The sequence below is a fragment of the Terrapene carolina genome, unplaced genomic scaffold (assembly GCF_002925995.2).
Source record: "Terrapene carolina triunguis isolate 2854851 unplaced genomic scaffold, T_m_triunguis-2.0 Scaffold67, whole genome shotgun sequence".
Taxonomy (NCBI): Eukaryota; Metazoa; Chordata; order Testudines; family Emydidae; genus Terrapene; species Terrapene triunguis.
The window spans coordinates 33,857,540-33,874,913 of record NW_020664418.1 but is presented as its reverse complement, the minus strand read 5'-3'; the positions used below and the strand labels follow the sequence as shown (position 1 = coordinate 33,874,913).

Sequence of the window (17,374 nt, the reverse complement as noted above, 5' to 3'; positions counted from 1 at the left end):
GAGAGCATCAGGGAGGGGATGCCCGGGAAGAAGGGAGTGGTAAGAGTTCCTTCATGAGGAATAGAGCCAGAGCAGGCTGGTGAAAGCAGAAGGCAGGAAGGCAAACTTCCCTAGGCCAGAGAGGTATGACTAGAGAGGGCTGAAGGCTGAGTACAGCAGACAGAAATGTCTGTTGGCTCTCTGAGCTGTAAAGCTGAAGCCAGAGGGCCAGAGAGGGCTGTAGGCTGGAGAATGATGGAGGGGTGAGCCTGCTGATGTCTCCAGGCAAGAGCAGGAACCATACCTTCAGGGCGGAGAAGCACCCCAGCTAGAGGGGCTGGGGTGGGGCAAAGTGAGAGATGCTGAGGTGTGGTGAGAAAAGCCGGATCTGTACCTGAAAGTTGGGGTGTGGTGTGGTGAGAGATGCCAGAGCTGTAGCTGGTGTGTTGATGGCATGTTGGGACTTAAAATGTGAATGTACTGTGTGGACTGTGCTGGGGAAATCTGAATTGTGGTTGTGGGACCTTTTGTAATAAACTAACTCTGCAAAAGGCTATTTATACTCTGAAAACATGTGTGGAGTTACTGGGGACTCCGGAAGAAGGGGGAAACGGAGGTATGTGCTCTGGTGGTGTTATAGTCTGCCACTGGAGGGCGCTCCAGGAAGGGGCCACCTTATGAAATAATGCTGGAGAATGCAGGCAGGTGATCAGCCCTGGGAACTGGGGACACCAGAAGCAGGAAATCGAGACAGAGGGCCACTTTCTGGGCCACCATAAGGCCACAAGGGGGTGCCATGGAGGCAGCCATCCTGTGACAGTGGGTTTACAATAGAATTTGGGCCAGTAGCAACAGTGAAAGCAGTCCAGGTTAATAAGCCAACATGTATTTTTTTTAAAAACTCTCCCCTTGGCCTTGAAATGCTGTTGGGTATTAAGTTACATAACTATGAGGAGCAAATTCTCCTCAGAAATTAGAAGATCTGGAAGAGCAATGTCCCCAGATTTTGTCAAAATTCCCAGAGTACTATTGCTCCGTTCACTGTTTCCTAAAGCCCATTAGAATTGCTTGTGTATTATAGACGATATGTACAGGCAAATCGGTTCTCTTTTATTGCTGGGATGTAAGTAAATAAATAAGAACAATTTGTTTAAGCAACCAGATGAACTAACTGTCACCCTTGTCTTGGTCATCTCCATATTTATTTGCTGTGTGAAGAGCACATTTATGGCAGCATATTAAAAAATGAGAGGATAATGTTCTCATTTTAATGGGCTCAGTCCTGCACTCCGCTCACAGGCTAATGTATTGCCTAGGTAACGACTTCAACGCCAAGACAGCTTTCCCCCCCAAAAAATGTCATTTTGAAGTATAGGAAATTTGGAAATCTGTCCATTTTTACCTCCTAAATCGTTGACAGCACTAAGGGTGAAATTCAACCCATGCAGAGGGTCACTACAAGTCTTGTGCACAAAACAGGCTTAAGTGGAACATAAAATGGGGCATAGGTTTCATAATGACCCTCTGCAGGTGGTGAATTTCACCCTCAGGGGCCAGCCCTGCCCCCATTGAAGTCAGTTTTGCAACTGATTTCAGCTGAAGACAGATAGCCTAATGCTGCTCCAACATTCCTTCTCCTGTCTCTGATATTAGACAATGTAAGTATCAAGCCATCTATCCATCTCTCAACTGCACGTGTAGCTGTAAAGATGTGTGCGCCTGTTATACTTCAAAATGTGCTTTATGTTTGCAGACTGATGTTTTCTTTAAACTGGTTTGTTTTACTCAACCTAATCCTTAACCTATGTCTGTTGGGTTTTCATGTCCAGAAAGACAGCGATGGTGATCACAAAGTAAGGATTGCCATAGGCAATGGGTTAAGGGCTGATGTTTGGAGGGAATTCGTCAGAAGATTTGGAGACATCCGTATATTTGAGTTCTATGCTGCAACCGAGGGAAACGTTGGGTTTATTAACTACAGTGGAAAAGTCGGTGCCGTGGGGAGAGTAAACTACTTCCATAAGGTAAGCGAAATAACATCAGTGCTGGCATTCTGTCCTGCAGGGGAGAAGTTCAACTCATTGCCAAGGGCTCATCCGGGCCCTCCACATCACTTCAGCCCTACGAGGCAAATGCATAGCCCAGTGCTCAGCTGAACCTTGGGCAGACATACCCAGGGAAGGGATCCTTGCACTCCCCAACGTTAGCTTATGCCTGTCCCATGCTAGACATCACCATAACTGCCGCCATCTCACTAAGAGTATGTCTACATAAAATACCTACAGCTGGCCCATGTCAGCTGACTTCGGCTTGCAGGGCTCAGGCTGCAGGACTATAAAATTGCAGTGGAGATGCTTGGGCTCGGGCTGGAGCCTGGGCTCTGGGACCCCACGAGCGGGGAGGGGTCCCAGAGGCTGGACTCTAACCTGAGCCTGAACCCAAACATCTTCACTGCAGTTTTATAGCCCCACAGCCTCAGCCCTGCAAGCCCAAGTCAGCTGACCTGGGCCAGCCACGAGTATTTTATTGCAACATAAACATGCCTTGAGAGCCCCATACAGCTGCCAGCATTTCAGACAAAAGAGCATTTGGACACTGAACATATTTCTGAAATATTATGAAGTTAGCACCTTTCAAAGCAATACTTTAATATGTAGAATATATTGAGAATTTGATTCAGATATTCACGTGTATGTATATTTTGTACATTTTCACTAGAAAATTATACGCTATGAGCTGATTAGATACGACGTAGAGAAAGATGAACCAGTCCGAGACGAAAATGGATATTGCATAAGAGTTCCTAAAGGTACCAATGTTTACTCCTTAAAAAAATAAATCACAAAGAAATTTAATTCTTTAAAATCACAAATTAACCTCTCTATGCCCATCTTAATGGAAAAGGTCGTTTAGGACAGTTGTTGGGTGATCTCTAGCTCAGGGATCGGCAACCTTTGGCACACGGCCCATCAGGGAACTCCGCTGGCGGGCCGGGATGGTTTGTTTACCTGCAGCATCCACAGAAGCGGCGGCCAGCACGTCCCTCGGCCCGCGTTGCTTCCCGCAGCCCCCTTTGGCTTGGAGCAGCGAACTGCGGCCAGTGGGAGCTGCCATCGGCCGAATCTGTGGACGCTGCAGGTAAACAAACAATCCCGGCCCGCCAGCGGAGTTCCCTGATGGGCCACGTGCCAAAGGTTGCCAATCCCTGCTCTAGATTTTAAACACAAATAAGAAAATTTGTTGCTGTGGGAATGAGATCTGATATGCAGCTTTAAGGAAAGACAAGGGATAATGCCATATCAAATAAATGTATATTTATATTACATGTTGTTTTAATAAAATTCTATCTGCCTTCAGTATGTTTGCAGTCTCTTTTAGTTGAGGGTGCTTTAACATTTTTACCTTGGAGCTAACAATCTTTTCATAGTACAGACCTTGGTTTTCAACTTGAGCCATCTTGTTTGTGTCTGATAAACTTACTTAACCTGCCGCCGAAAGAAGCATTTACAAAATTATTATATAGTAAAATCTGTGCCCCTGTAGATTAAACTTTCATCGTTTTTAATGGAAAATGCAGCTATGAAAGTGAGGCAACTACTTTGATCCTTTACGTGTGTTAAGCATTTTTACATGTAGAATGACTTTATAACTGGAATGTACAATTCTGAGTTCAAACTGAACACTCCCTACAGCTGTTGATTTCACATGCAGGATTCAGGGGATTATATTTTTGCAACTTCATCTCCCTGGCTGTCCTTTTCAATCTCACACATGGAGCCGCTCAAAAATTCAGTGCTGAGGCCAGATTCTCCTTTCATTTACACGCATGCAACTCCACTGAAGTCAGCAGAATTGCACAGATATATCTGAGAGCGGGATTTGGCCTCTGGACTACAAAAATGCCAGATACATATTTGTGCGAGGGAGGAATGAGAGAGGGCTGGGGAGTGGAGCAGAAATGCACGCTCCCGCTCTACGTATAGGGGCAGATCCTCCACCAGTGTAAATTGCCCCATTGACTTCAGTGGCATATGCCAATGACAATTTACACTAGCTAAGGATCTGCCCAGGGTGTGTCTCCTTCTCCCCCCTCCAACCACAACCCCACATCACAGACTGGCAGGAAGGAGAGAACGCACATGCCTGGCATTGTGTGTAAATGTTTATATCAGGGGAGGTTGGGGTTTTAGCCATTGAGTTGGGGGCTGTTTCTAGCATTTGGTTATGAATGATTATGAGGTGCTAGAGAAACAAACTCTGTATCCATAAAATGGATAAATGTGAAATCTCCACCAAATCCCAAGCCAGAGGGCAGGATGGAGAAGGGTGCCAAGCGTGCAGCTGCAATTTATTTTGCACACAGTCTGGGTAAAATTCGCCCCAGAGCACAGCACCTGCACAAGGCCCTATCTTCCTGCTGAACGTGGGTGAATTTCACCTTGCATATCAACACAGGTGCAATACCGCCTCCTTCCAAACGTCACACACCCACCCCCCAGCACAAGTCACTCCATAACTATAGCTTCTCCTGGTCTAGAGAGCAACGTACTGTAGCTGTGGATGCGCTAAGCAGTTTTTTAATGCATTTTACATTCACAGTGAGTGGGCTGAGTCCTTACATGCATTCTCCCCTCACAACTGGTTCTTTGTGCTGCTTGTCGGATGACTAAGAGGTGAACAAGCCCTGAAGCAACCAGTACAGCATGGGAGTAGCCTGGCTTGTAGGGAAGTGGAGTACGATGGCCCACTTCAGAGGATGCTCATGGAGTAATCCTGCTTATCCCCAGGTGGGATCAAGCCCTATGTAGGCTGAGATTTTCAAAGCTGCCTAGGGAATCTAGACATCCAGTTTCAATTAATTTTAATGGAAATTGGGCATCCAAATTCTTAAAGAGGCTTTGCAAATCTCAGCCTAAATCTTTAATGACTCTGTGCTCCTGTGTGCTAGAGTACGGTTGGTAGTATAGTGTAACTCGTAATATCCGCTGTATTTGTGAGAGCCCATGGTATTGAAAGGATGAAACTGAGCCCTTAACCTACAGTTATACAGCTAATTTTAAGGGCAGGTGATTATGAAAGAAGACTAAAATTATTCTATAACATCTACAAACATCATCACTACTATTATATGATTTAAAATCATGTATATAGTGTCATCAGTTTACGTGGTGGTTTGCAAACACATGACAGACATTTTTTTCCCCTTCATAGGTGAAGCGGGGCTGTTGATCTGCAAAATCACACCATTTTCTCCTTTTAGTGGCTATGCAGGAGCAAAAAGCCAGACAGAGAAGAAAAAACTAACAAACGTCTTCCAGAAAGGGGATTTATATTTTAATAGTGGTGACCTTTTAATGGTTGATCAGGACAATTTCATCTACTTTCATGACAGAGTCGGAGACACATTCCGGTTAGTTACCGTAATTAAGATACTTAAGACTGAAGAAAATGTTAATTCATTCTCAGTTCCTTCTGACTCCTTGTCCAGCGTCTCTCAATGATTGATGAAGAGCACTCACTTGTCTCACTTCAAAGTGAGAAAAATGAGGACCCTACATCACTTACTTCCTTTTCCTGAAGCTCAAGTGAGGATTCCAGACACTGCCCGAGTTATCTATTGCATCTTTCTCAAAAACCTGCCTCCAGAAAGGAAGATTAGATGCAAGCTGCTAATTGGCAAGATTGCCAAAAGGTTTTTTGAGCTACATAATAGCTTCTTTAAGGAAAACTGGTACCCTGCCTTCCTAAAGGTTGGTGTAGGGAGTCTCTACCTACAACAAACCTAATGGGTTCTAAGTGCCTTCACCATCTACAGAGGACATAGGTCCAGCTCACAGATTGTAGCTGGAGCTTCCCCAGTATGTCCAGCAACTTGGAACTCAAGCCTCCCTTCAGCAGGCCCTGCTGTGTCAGCATGGAGGCAGACAGTTCCATTTGGATTCAAGAGGTTTCATCCTCAAAGTAACATGAAAAATCTCGACAGTGAGATTCATCTCTACTATCGGGTGGGGGCAGCTCAGCTTGACCATGCTGTCCACCACCAGCACCAGGAATGGTTCTATAGCATGATACTGCCCAGGTGCCATGGTGGAGGCAAAATAGCTTTCCTTCACCACCTGCATAATCACAGCAGAAGACTTCAAAATATCTGTATGTTTCAATCTGTTAGACTCAGCCTGGGACTCCCCTCTCTTGCTGTAAGCCACTGAGACCCAAAATACTAGAGCTGGGGAGAGGGTGTTTAGGGCCCACAATATTGACAGTTGACAAAAGAAAATCAGAAGGCAATACATTGGGTTACGGGTAGAACAAGAGTCTTTCTTTGAACTCTTTGGAACCTCACAGGTTCCATGTACCCCAACAGGTAGGGCATCAAAACAGGTCCCTCGTGCCAATGGGAATGTGCACCCTGACCCCAAAGTGAAAGTGCAGTGGTAAACCCATGACAAAGTTGTTGTTGATCAGAAATGAAATCTGCTCACTACTGTATGTTTTCCAGATGGAAAGGGGAAAATGTGGCTACTACTGAAGTTGCAGATATTTTAGGATTGATCGACTTTGTCCAAGAAGTTAATGTGTATGGAGTGCCTGTGCCAGGTATAAATGAATCATTTGAAAATCTGGTAACGCAAAATCTTTTTTTACACAGATTACCGTAATTTCATCACATACTAAGTGAACTATACAAAAAGGCTCTCTCTCTTTTGGCTTCTCTATTCTTCATGTGCTGCATCTGGTAAACTCAGTCATTTATGTGTGTACAATGTCTATTAGCTGCAGAGCCTTAGCAAAAACTTCCTTTTTTAATCTAGTATTTGGCAAGTGATGTTAACAGGAAAGTAGGAGAGGATTTGAGATTTAGAAACCACACTAGAAGATAACTAGCCATTATGTTTTATAGCTACCAGATCTGCACTTACTGTAGAGTGAGAGGGGGAAATACTGTGAAAAGAGATTTCGGGGAAAAGGAAGAAGAAGATAGTTTGGGAAATTGAGTCTCCTCCCACCTCTCTTCAATGAGCTGAATCCCCAAAAGCAGTTCTAGCCACATGTACAGTCTCTTTTGTACAACATGTACAGTTTTCTACTCCCCAGATAATCAGGTGGTCCTCAGAACATTAAATAAAGTCCCTCACCCCCATTTAATCTGTATCCTGGCAATTATCATTATGTAATTTGAAGAGCACTGACATTGAGTCAGATTCTCAGGTGTGTCAGATTAACCCTTAGTTGACCCGAGGGGTCAGAGTATGTAGCTTTACACCACCTTTCTGTCTCCTTTATCTTGGAGGCTGCCAGGGGCCCAAATGTCCCCCTGAGCAAGTTAGAGTAGCCCCAAGGCTGCTCTAATTTGTTCCTGTGGATGACAGATCCCAAGGAGCCACTTCACGGACCAGGATCATTGGCGCACACTGCATTCCATCAAATGCCCCCTATGCTGCAGAGGGTGAAGAGTGGCTGAGGATCTGGCCCAGTGTGCTTGGTGCTGTACAGGGCACAGATGAAGATGCTGTCCCTACCCATATGGGTTTGTAATCTAATAACTGAATAGAATAGAAACATTTCAGATACCCTCATATGCCAAGCAATGTTGCTTACCTGATTTGCATACCTTTCCCCATATGTCAGGTCTTGCTGAAAAGGGCTTTGTGATGGTAGATCCCAGCATGATCCATGTGGGGGGATCACAGTGAAACTTTGGGGGATCCTAAAGCAAACAAAGAGAAGGTCAGTTTAGAATCAGTTACGTGGTGAATGTTGTCTAACTTGTCTTACATTTGCTATTTGCAGTTTTTGTGGCTCCTGTAAAGGGGGGAGGATCACCTTGGGCTCATATTTGCTTTTGGTGATAGCACCAAAAGGTTTTTCAGAAAGAGCTTTTTTTTCTGCTTTGAAATTCAAGCCCTGTCTAGCCTAGAATACACTATGATGTGTTCAGAGGGGTAGTCATGTTAGTCTGTTTCAGCAACAATAACGAGGAGTCTTGTGGCACCTTAAAGACTAACAAATTTATTAGAGCATAAGCTTTTGTGGGCTATGACCACTTCTTCAGATGTGTGTAGTTTCAATGGCTAATCAATGCTTTGGAATTAGGAAGTCTTTATTAAAGATTTCACTCCCCGATCTATTTCTTGAAAGTGTGAGAATTCCCAATACAATCTCTGACACATCCAGTAATTCCTCTAGCCAAAGCAGGGCTGACCATAGTGGACATTCCTGATGTTTCCAAGGTAAAAAAAAACCAAAACCCAAACCCAGCAAAACCCCTTAGCCCACCCACCACTGTTTCAGGCCATCTGTATTTATCCAAAAGAAACCATAAAGGACAAAGAACCAAGATTTCTTTGCATATCACCATTAACAACTAAAGCAAAATTAGGGTTTGTCTCTTTAAATCATCATCTTTGTTTGCACCTGCCTTTGAGATGGAGATAAACACACAATTGCCATGGGAGAGATTTCACAAGCCAGGTAACCATGTGAATAGTCCAGAGTTCCTTAGCCTCTTCTCAGATTACATTGTAGGAGATGAGGGAAATCTAACCTAACTCCCACTGGACTTGTAAAACCAGCTAAAAGAGGTGTTAGTATCCAATTACTGACTGGCCTTACGGGAAAGCAATAGGAATTGTTCAAAACAGTTCTCTTCTTACCACAGCATTATATAATTGTTGATTTTTTGCATGTAAACTTGTTTTTATATACTACAAATAATATTTGTAATTTCAGTCTCTCAATGCACCTGGGAGTTAACCACACAAAATAAAATACACAAGCTCAGGGAAGAGCTAACCAATCTAGTGTGTTCGGATGCAAAAATATAAAGCTCCAAACCAGACCTTTCAATAACATGAGTAAACAAATCTGAATGCCAGGTGGCTTCTTTGAGCAGGTGATCTGGAAGGAGGAAGAGAAACATGCTTACGATGGTGGCTAAAGAGGAACTATATGCCCATTGCTCTCAATAAACTCACATCTTTTTCTTTTGCTCTGCACTGCTTTTAGCTGCCACTTTCCCTTTTTGTCTGGATAATGGGGCCTCTACACAGCCCTATGTCAAGCATTAACATGACTGCCAGCTGCAAAGCCTTTTGTGGGGATATTAGCTCTGTCTTCATGTGGCTCCATTTGTTTGTGAAAATGTCTTTGTCCTTTTTACAGTGCTGCAAAGCTACTACAGAAAACCATAGGATAGGTGTATGCTTGGGGGGTATTTATGAGATTGTAGTATTGCTAGGGCTAGTTGCCCCATGGTGTTTGTGTTCCTGGGTGATAGAAATACCATGAAAAGACCAGCCCCTTATGCTGTTTTGTCATCGTTTCTCCCCCCCCCCCCCCCCCCGAAATCAATATCTCAGGCAAGAAAACATCAAGAATGTAACAGATATAAATACCCAGTTATTTGGATTCCTGCAGAACTCAAATGCACAGCCCTTTTGGATGGTGATGAATGAGGAGAGACTGGATTTTATTCCTCTCCATCCTCACCCCAGATGGATGAGTTTGAGCAAAGAATCCAGAAGGACTGTCCAGAATTACAGTATTTTTTGTTGACACTCACTAGACCTGATAGAGACAAAAGAGCATGGGACTATCATTTATCAGCCGCTTGCACAAATGAATAATGTTTAGCATATTTAAAGTGATACCTTGCTTAAATTTTATCCTGCAAAGCAATTAATGAATTATGGGCCATATTTACCACTTGGTTACCCTGGTGTAAATCTAGACATTGATTTACACTGGTGTAGCAGATAGCAGAATGGGCTCCTAAATTCCTTTTTAAACAATAAGGGCCAGATTTTAGAGTGCTTGGCACTCTAGGTTGACACCAGACTTTCAAAAGGGCTCAGCTCCCACTTAGGGACCCAATAGAAGGCAGATTTTCAAAAACACTCATCACCCAGCAGTTCCCATTGTGATGCTTATGGTCAGATTGTCAAAGGAACTCAGTACCTGACATGCTGAATTATTTTAAAAATCTGGACACTTGTTTTGGTGCTTAAATGGGAATAGAATTCTCTTGAAAAAAGCTGGCTCTAAATACCTATTAACAACAAAATAGGATTGGAGGGAAAGATTCACCTGTGGAAAATATAGGTTAGTATGAAATCCAAAAAGAATTGGGTGTGAAACCAGTGTAACCCTCACGCAATTTGGCCTAAACTGCTCTACAGTATAATGTAAATGCTGACTTTTGTGGTAGTTGCAGGTGTCAGGACCTGCCAGAGTTTGGCCTACTATAAGCATGAGAAAATCAGGTCTAGCAGGTTTTCTATTCTTTTATGGATTAAAATTAATTCCATAATGCCCCTGTTTGAACATCCATTTAGTCACGAAATGACTGTAGGAATTTATTTAAAATATCAGGTCTGATGTTCTCCCGTTGAAACCATTCTGTCCCCTCCTTCCCTGTCCTAGTTGTTAAAGTATTTGCTGTACATTAAGTATCCTGAGTGATTTTGGAAGGGCTAGGGAGGAGGCTACTGAAGGGTTTGCAGAGGAGGAAGGAGAGGAAGTCCCAGCTTCTGACTGTATCTGAACAGAACTCTTGGTGGATGGGGAGGCAGAAAAATACTGGAGATTTGTGGATCTGTAACAATTCCACATTAGAATCCATTTTGTACATTCCTGAACCATTTATGCCAGACATACCAGAACTGATTAACATAACGGCCATATTGGGTCAGACCATTGGTCCATCTAGCCCAGTATCCTGTCTTCAGACAGTGGCCAGTGCTAAGTGCTTCAGAGGGAATGATCAGAACTGGTAATCATCAAGTGAGCCATCCCCTGTCACCCATTCCCAGCTTCCGGCAAACAGAGGATGGATAGATTTAAATGAGACATGCTCTGTGCTCGGTTGCCTGGTTCTTTTTTTCCAGCAATTTACAGTAGAGTTCATATTTCTCCTACTTAGGGATCAAATTCACCCCATGCATAAAACCCATGTGAAGCTCTCTGCACAACAACTTAACCCCAGTGTTAAAAGTCAAGTTCTGAGATTTCACTCAGTCCCAGCTGAGTGCAATTTCTGCCTAAGGGTTAAAGTCAGGGGTGGCTCTAGACACCAGCAACGCAAGCACATGCTTGGGGCAGCCCATTTGCAGTGGCGGCAGGAATCCAGCATGGGAGCTGAGAACCAACAGGGGGCCCTGGGAGCTGTAGTTCCTTGGTTAGCTCCCTGCCTATAGAGCCAGCCCTGGAGCAGGGAAAGAACTACATTTCCCAGCATTCCCTTGGCCACTACCAACAGGAAAGAGGGGGAGGGAGTGAGGAAGCTGAGACCTCATGCTGCAGTCTGCTGTGAATGGAGAGCTGCACTGGGAAGGGTAGGGATACCATATTTAAACATTCAAAAAATAGGACACTTCACGGGGAAGGAGGGTAGCCCCATCTGCCACCATCCACTCCCTCCGACTGCCCCCCACAGAAACCCCAACCCATCCAACCCCCCCTGCTCCCTGATCACCCCCTCCCGGGACCCCTGCCCCAACTGCCCCCCAGGACCCCACCCCCTATCTAAGCCCCACTGGTCTTTGTCCCCTGATTGCCCCCTCCCGGGACCCCACCCCCTATCTAAGCCTCCCTTCTCTTTGTCCCCAACTGCCCCCTCCTGAGACCCCCCCAACTTCCCCCCTAGGACCTTCCCCTACCTGTCCCCTGACAAACCCTGGGACTCCCATGCCTATCCAACTGCTGCCTGTCCCCTGACTGCCCCCCCGAACCCCCGCCCCCCCCAACCCCCCCTGCTCCCTGTCCCTTGACTGCCCCCTGGAACCCCCTACCCCTTCTCCAACCCCCCAGCCCCCTTACCGTGCCACTCAGACCAGCGTGTCTGGCTTCGCACAGTGCCAGACACGCTGCTGCATACATGCTGCCATGCTCCCCTGCGGAGCCACAGCCCCCTCCCCCCCCTCCAGCACCTGCCTTCCAGATTTGAACACCTCAAAATTCAGGAGTGCTCAAGCTCAGTTTGGGCAGCTGTTACTTCATTTCTCCCAAATCAAATATACTGATCCACTGTAACTTGCTGTAGAAAAAGTAGGATAAAATTGAGCAAGAAATGCTTCCCAGTGGTTATTAGGACTGGAATTGCTATTTTCAACAGCCATTGCCTTTTTGTTTGTTTGTTTGTTTAAAAGGAAGACAGTGATATTGCATTGGCAAATTCCCCATAGAAAGAAAGAGTGGAACAAAAGAATAATAAAGGCACCTCAACTTTTCCTCATTTATGTAGGACAGTCTTATAATATGCATCCAGATATCCTCCAATCACACAAGCTGAAAATTGTTCCACTTTACTGCAGTTCTGTAACCATATGGGAACCAATCCTGTCTGTGTTCTGTGCACATCTAAAATTCCTGCTGAATGACCTGCCCTGGGAGCAAGTTACCAGTGACCCAGGGCTCCGGCGGAAGGAGGGTGCGGGGGGTGGGGGGAGAGCCCAGGGCTGGGGCGGCAGGAGGTGTGTGTGGGGGGCAATGGTGAGGGGGTTGGGGGAGCCCAGAGCTGGAGCGGCAGGGGGTGTGGGGGGGGGGGGGAGAGCCCAGGGCTGGGGCGGCAGGGGGGGGCGGGGGGGGGGGCGGGGGCGGGGGGGGGGGGCAGCCAAAATTTGTTTTGCTTAGGGTGGCAAAAAACCTAGAGCCGGCCCTGGTTAAAGTGGTGTGAGGGATCCTGCACAGGGTTGGGTTTTCCCTCAGTTCTATAAATGTATTGTTCCCATTAGAGATCTTTAAATAATGAAATCGCTGAGAAACACAAGTGTTGGCATTTATACAACAGGAATTTAGATATCAGCCATTATTAATGCCTATAACTGTTCCTCTAGGTCACGAAGGCAGAATAGGAATGGCATCCATTCGACTAAAGGAGGGCTGTGAATTTAATGGGGAGCAGACATACAGACATGTTGTGGACTTCCTACCGAATTATGCAAGACCTCGCTTTGTAAGGATTCAGGTAAGGCAGCCTTCCTACATGTCTCCTGCCTCACTGCAAAAAAGAGGGCACTAGTCTGTCTGCATTCTCTTCTCCCTTGTTTCCATGAGGATCGCAGTCACTTATAATTATGCTGGCAGCACTCTAAGGTCCTCTTTCTTCCCTCGCTTACACTTGTTTTACACCACTGAGAAAGGAGAATCAGGCCCACGATGTTTCCATTCTGCCTAGAACCAGAAAGCTGGGTGAGCACATGAGATTGCAGGATGCCTGTCATGTGTCTGAATGTATCACGTGTGTCCCTATGAACAGAAAGGTCTCTCAGTGGAAACATACAGACTTCCTCTTATGTACTCTTAACACAGCGAAGGGAGCTAAGTTTCAAACTTAGGCTGTGCTGGTCTGCAAACTGCTCTTGCAGACATAGGGATCCACGCACCTGGAGCACTCTGCAGGCCAGGGGCCCTGACACTTCTAGATTTCAATACACTGATGAACAAACAACCTCAGCCCTCCTTTTCTATATTATTCATGGTGAAAAATAATGTTTAAGCTAAACTGAGGAAGCCAATCCTGAGGGTAATTTGATTATATGTATCTATTTATTACAAATAAAAGAATTCTCCTCTCAAGAAGACCATGTACTTACTGGGATGGTTCATCAGAAGAAACACAGAGATATTAACATCCCAAACTATTTAATCCAGCCTCTGTCTTTGGATAGCTATACAAATAACCACATGAGGCAAACTATACTGTGCTTTCCCATCCACGATGCAACACCCTGAGACTTACCTAACCTCCTGTAGAGATTTCCCTCTCTTTTCTTTTCTGAGCGAAATCCTGCCCTTTTCACGCCCCTCTTCTCTTAAACTCAGAACAGGGTCCAACTGGTCCTAACTGCACCAGGCCTCCTTGGGAAGCCAGCGGATTTGTTTTAGCTTCCCTGCTCTCCAGGAAGGATTCCCTTGGAGCCAGCCTTCCGTTGGCTTCACTCTGGTTCCTGGAGGCCACTTTGTGCTGTAGCCCAGATGGTCAAGATCTTGGGATGGGGGATGTTATGGCTCCAAGGCACCCTTTATGGCTTGAAAGAAGCTATAGACCCTGTCACACCGTTTCTTTAATAGACATTAGTATGTCCTTGATTCAGCAAAGCATTTAAGCACATGCTTAAATTTAAGGCTTAACTTTAAGCACGTGCTTAAGTGCTTTGCTAGATCAGGCCCTGAAGCAATTGTCTCTCATTAAGTTACAGATGGAACATGCATGAGTATGCTCACAGGAGTCTCCTGGTCTCGTTCCTGAAGGCCATAGAGATTTGTTCAGGATGGGGGGCAGTGCAGAAGGCCTTATGTGGCATTTGGCTACTGTGGCCCCAAGCATTTCTAAGGTCCAGAACCAGGATTATGTCCCACATGCTGAAACCTGCAGAAATAATTCTTGGGTAAATTTAGGTACTTATACATTTTTGTTAGCTTGTCTCTGACTCCTAGCTATGAGGCTACAGAGCTGCATCAAATCTGAGTTCCACATCTCAAAGATATTAAATGTCTATACCACTGGAGGTAGGATTTACATTTTCCTTCATGTAACTATTGCACTCGGAGAAAATGCAAGACAGTTTTCTTCTGAATGATTTGACTTTTACTGCTTTAAAAATAGCACCCACTGTTGGTTGCTTGTCAATGTCAGAGTATCCTTTTTGTTTTTTCTAGGATGCTATTGAGATCACAGCAACTTTTAAACACCGTAAAGTGCAATTAGTGGAGGAGGGCTTCAACCCAGCAGTCCTCAGGGATGGCCTGTATTTCCTGGATGACAAAGAAAAGATGTATGTGCCGATGACGCAGGACATTTATAACGCTATAAATAACAGTAGCCTAAAATTATGAGTATGTCCAAAAAATCACTGTTCTAGAATATTCAGTTTTCAAAACACATTATTGAGTTTAAAAGTCCAAAAAGCCATTTTGGTGAGTTGATAAATGTTACCAAGTGCCTGTATCCGAAATTCTGTGTGATGGAGATGTTTTAATAGTGACACGATCTACATAAAACTACTTTTCTTTTTCCCTGTGGTCTGTGTGTTAACCTTCACACTCCCCACCTTCACCCAGGACACACAACAACTCTGCCTCCACTTACATCTCAGCCTGGCTGCTCCTTCCTCTTCTCCTCTCGAACCCAACGCTGTCCACTCCCATCACCATATTGCTCCCTGCTTCCACTGGTTCTTCTGTGCCTCTCTCACACTGCCCCTTGTGCTTGGAACAGCCTCCATGACCTAGCGCACTATCATTCCTGTTCTTGTGCGTAATCTTGTGCTCAAATGCTTTCCTGAGTCAGGGCCTCAAAATGGAACAGGAGAGGAAATTCTGAATTAGCAAGGCACATACACAATCAACTTGTGCTCTGACTTGTGTTGTTACGTATGTAGATCGTAAGCTCTTTTAGAGCAGGGACCTATCTTCGATTGTCATATAGCGCCGTGAATGGCTCTGTGGTGCCATAGAAATAATAAAATCAGAATGCTGTAGTGTTGTTTTTTTAGGTTTGTGTGTCCAAATGCCACCCAATCTCTGCAGATACACCCTCAGAGAACTGGGTCCCTTGTTAGGCTTTTTGCCAATACATTGAAGTGACTATAAATCATTATATGACTCCAGGTAATTCACGTTCAGGATTTTAGTTCTGAAGCAGTTAAAGTCATGTGTTACCCTTGATCCACACCACATTTTCAACTGATTTCACCTGGAGTGAAGAGCAGACCACACATGGCCTTTGTACACATAAAAGTCGTACTGGTTTAACTATACCACTAACTAAAGCAGTACAATCTTCCCCTCCCCCCCCCCCCCCCCGTGTGGCCCCGCCCCCACCCTCCAGTGTGGTGGCAGTTATACCAGAATAAATGTACTTATACCAGTATAGCTTATTCCAGTACAGGAAGGGGACTAAGCTATACCGGCGTAAGGCACCTTTATACCAGTATAGCTGTGTCTACATTAAGGTTTTTACTGGTATCAGTTAAAAAAAAAATCACACCCAAAACAACATTATTATACAGGTACACAAAGTGTGTATGGATCAGGCCTAAGATTACTGTTTTATCTGCTCTCAGAACCTTGGATTAGATGCTCTCATTAGTTTTTCTCCATTGTAGCAGAGGTGTTCTCGCTTTAAAGTATTTTTAATGCACCGAATAATAAATGTGCTAAAAAGGACTGATTTTTATAATAATTCGCAAGAATTTTCCTTGCCAGAGTTACAGTGGGGCATTAATAGGGCTGTGTGGAAGGCTAGTGTCGCCATAATGAAACATGTTCTTGGGATGGGTTAGGTTCTGCTATGGTTAAAAAGCCAGGCAAACAGTATGAGAGAAACACTGGAGAGGATTAATAGGCCAAACGCTGCCCTTGTTTATATCTGTACAGCCCAATTTACCCCGGGGGGAGGGGGGGAGGGGAGTTTGCCTCCACTGGTGCTTCATGGATGTAACTCAGGCAAAATTTGGTCTTACTGACCAGAGCTGGTGCTAGCTCATTGGAGCCCTTAAGCAGGATTATTCTTGCCCCATTCCCTCCCCCCACACAACACATACTAATAATTAATAGGGGGCCCCCTTGAGCTGCTTGGGGCCCTAAGCAATTGCTTAGTCTGCTTATGCCTAGAGCCCTGTATGGAAACAAAATTTGTATCTGCATCTGAGCTGCACTCCGCAAAAATGATCCGTGGATATCCACATCTGGATGCGGATATCTACGGATATAAACCAGATATCCACGGATTGGCAGGGCTCTACTTATGCCTAACGTTGGCTCTGTTACCGAGCCAGAGTCCCTGCCTAGGTTGTGCTGGCACATGTTCCAGGTGCCCAGCAATGGTAAATTTGCCTGGAGCAGGGTTTGCAATGGTGTAGGCTGCCCACCACCCCCACTACCGCGAGGGCCTATAACTAGTTGAATAGATATGCAGGCAGGGCTCCTGCAAAGCCCTCCCTGACTTGAAGCTGCCTTTGTCTGGCAGCCCCTCCTGGGAAGGGCAGCATGAGTGAACTCCTCTCTCTGGCACAGTGTGGAGGAGCTGTTAGCATCCCCTGCTCCCACAGGTGTGAATCAGTCCCAGTAACTTTTCAATCAAAATCAAGCCACTGGAATAAATGGGCCAAATTCAGAGCTGAGCTACACCTCATGCATTCCCATTGAAGCCAGTGGGATTGTGCCTCGTTTAAATCAGCAACGAATCCAGACTGCTAGCTACGAACAGCCTTCTGGCAAAGCAGGAATTAACAATCCAAAATCTAATTCAAACCCCACCGCAGTCTGGAAGGAGGAACTTCACAGAACAGGTTTAAGAGGTTTATTTGTCATTTTAATCAATAAATACACACTGTGTTTTGCTTCGGTACAAGCACAGGACTTTTCTTAATGATCATTCACATTGTTTCTCTAT

At 45.1% G+C, this 17,374-nt stretch overlaps 1 protein-coding gene across 1 annotated transcript in view; it reads left to right on the top strand.

The window, feature by feature from the left end:
• SLC27A2 (solute carrier family 27 member 2) overlaps positions 1-14,993 on the top strand; it is a 30,846-nt gene extending 15,853 nt beyond the window's left edge. The window contains exons 5-10 of the mRNA XM_026648310.2: positions 1,809-2,003; positions 2,698-2,788; positions 5,191-5,389; positions 6,479-6,576; positions 12,813-12,943; positions 14,638-14,993. Coding sequence (XP_026504095.1) covers positions 1,809-2,003; positions 2,698-2,788; positions 5,191-5,389; positions 6,479-6,576; positions 12,813-12,943; positions 14,638-14,814 — 891 coding nt within the window. The 3' untranslated portion in view covers positions 14,815-14,993. The remainder of the gene's footprint in view (positions 1-1,808; positions 2,004-2,697; positions 2,789-5,190; positions 5,390-6,478; positions 6,577-12,812; positions 12,944-14,637) is intronic.
• The last annotated feature ends 2,381 nt before the right edge of the window (positions 14,994-17,374 follow it).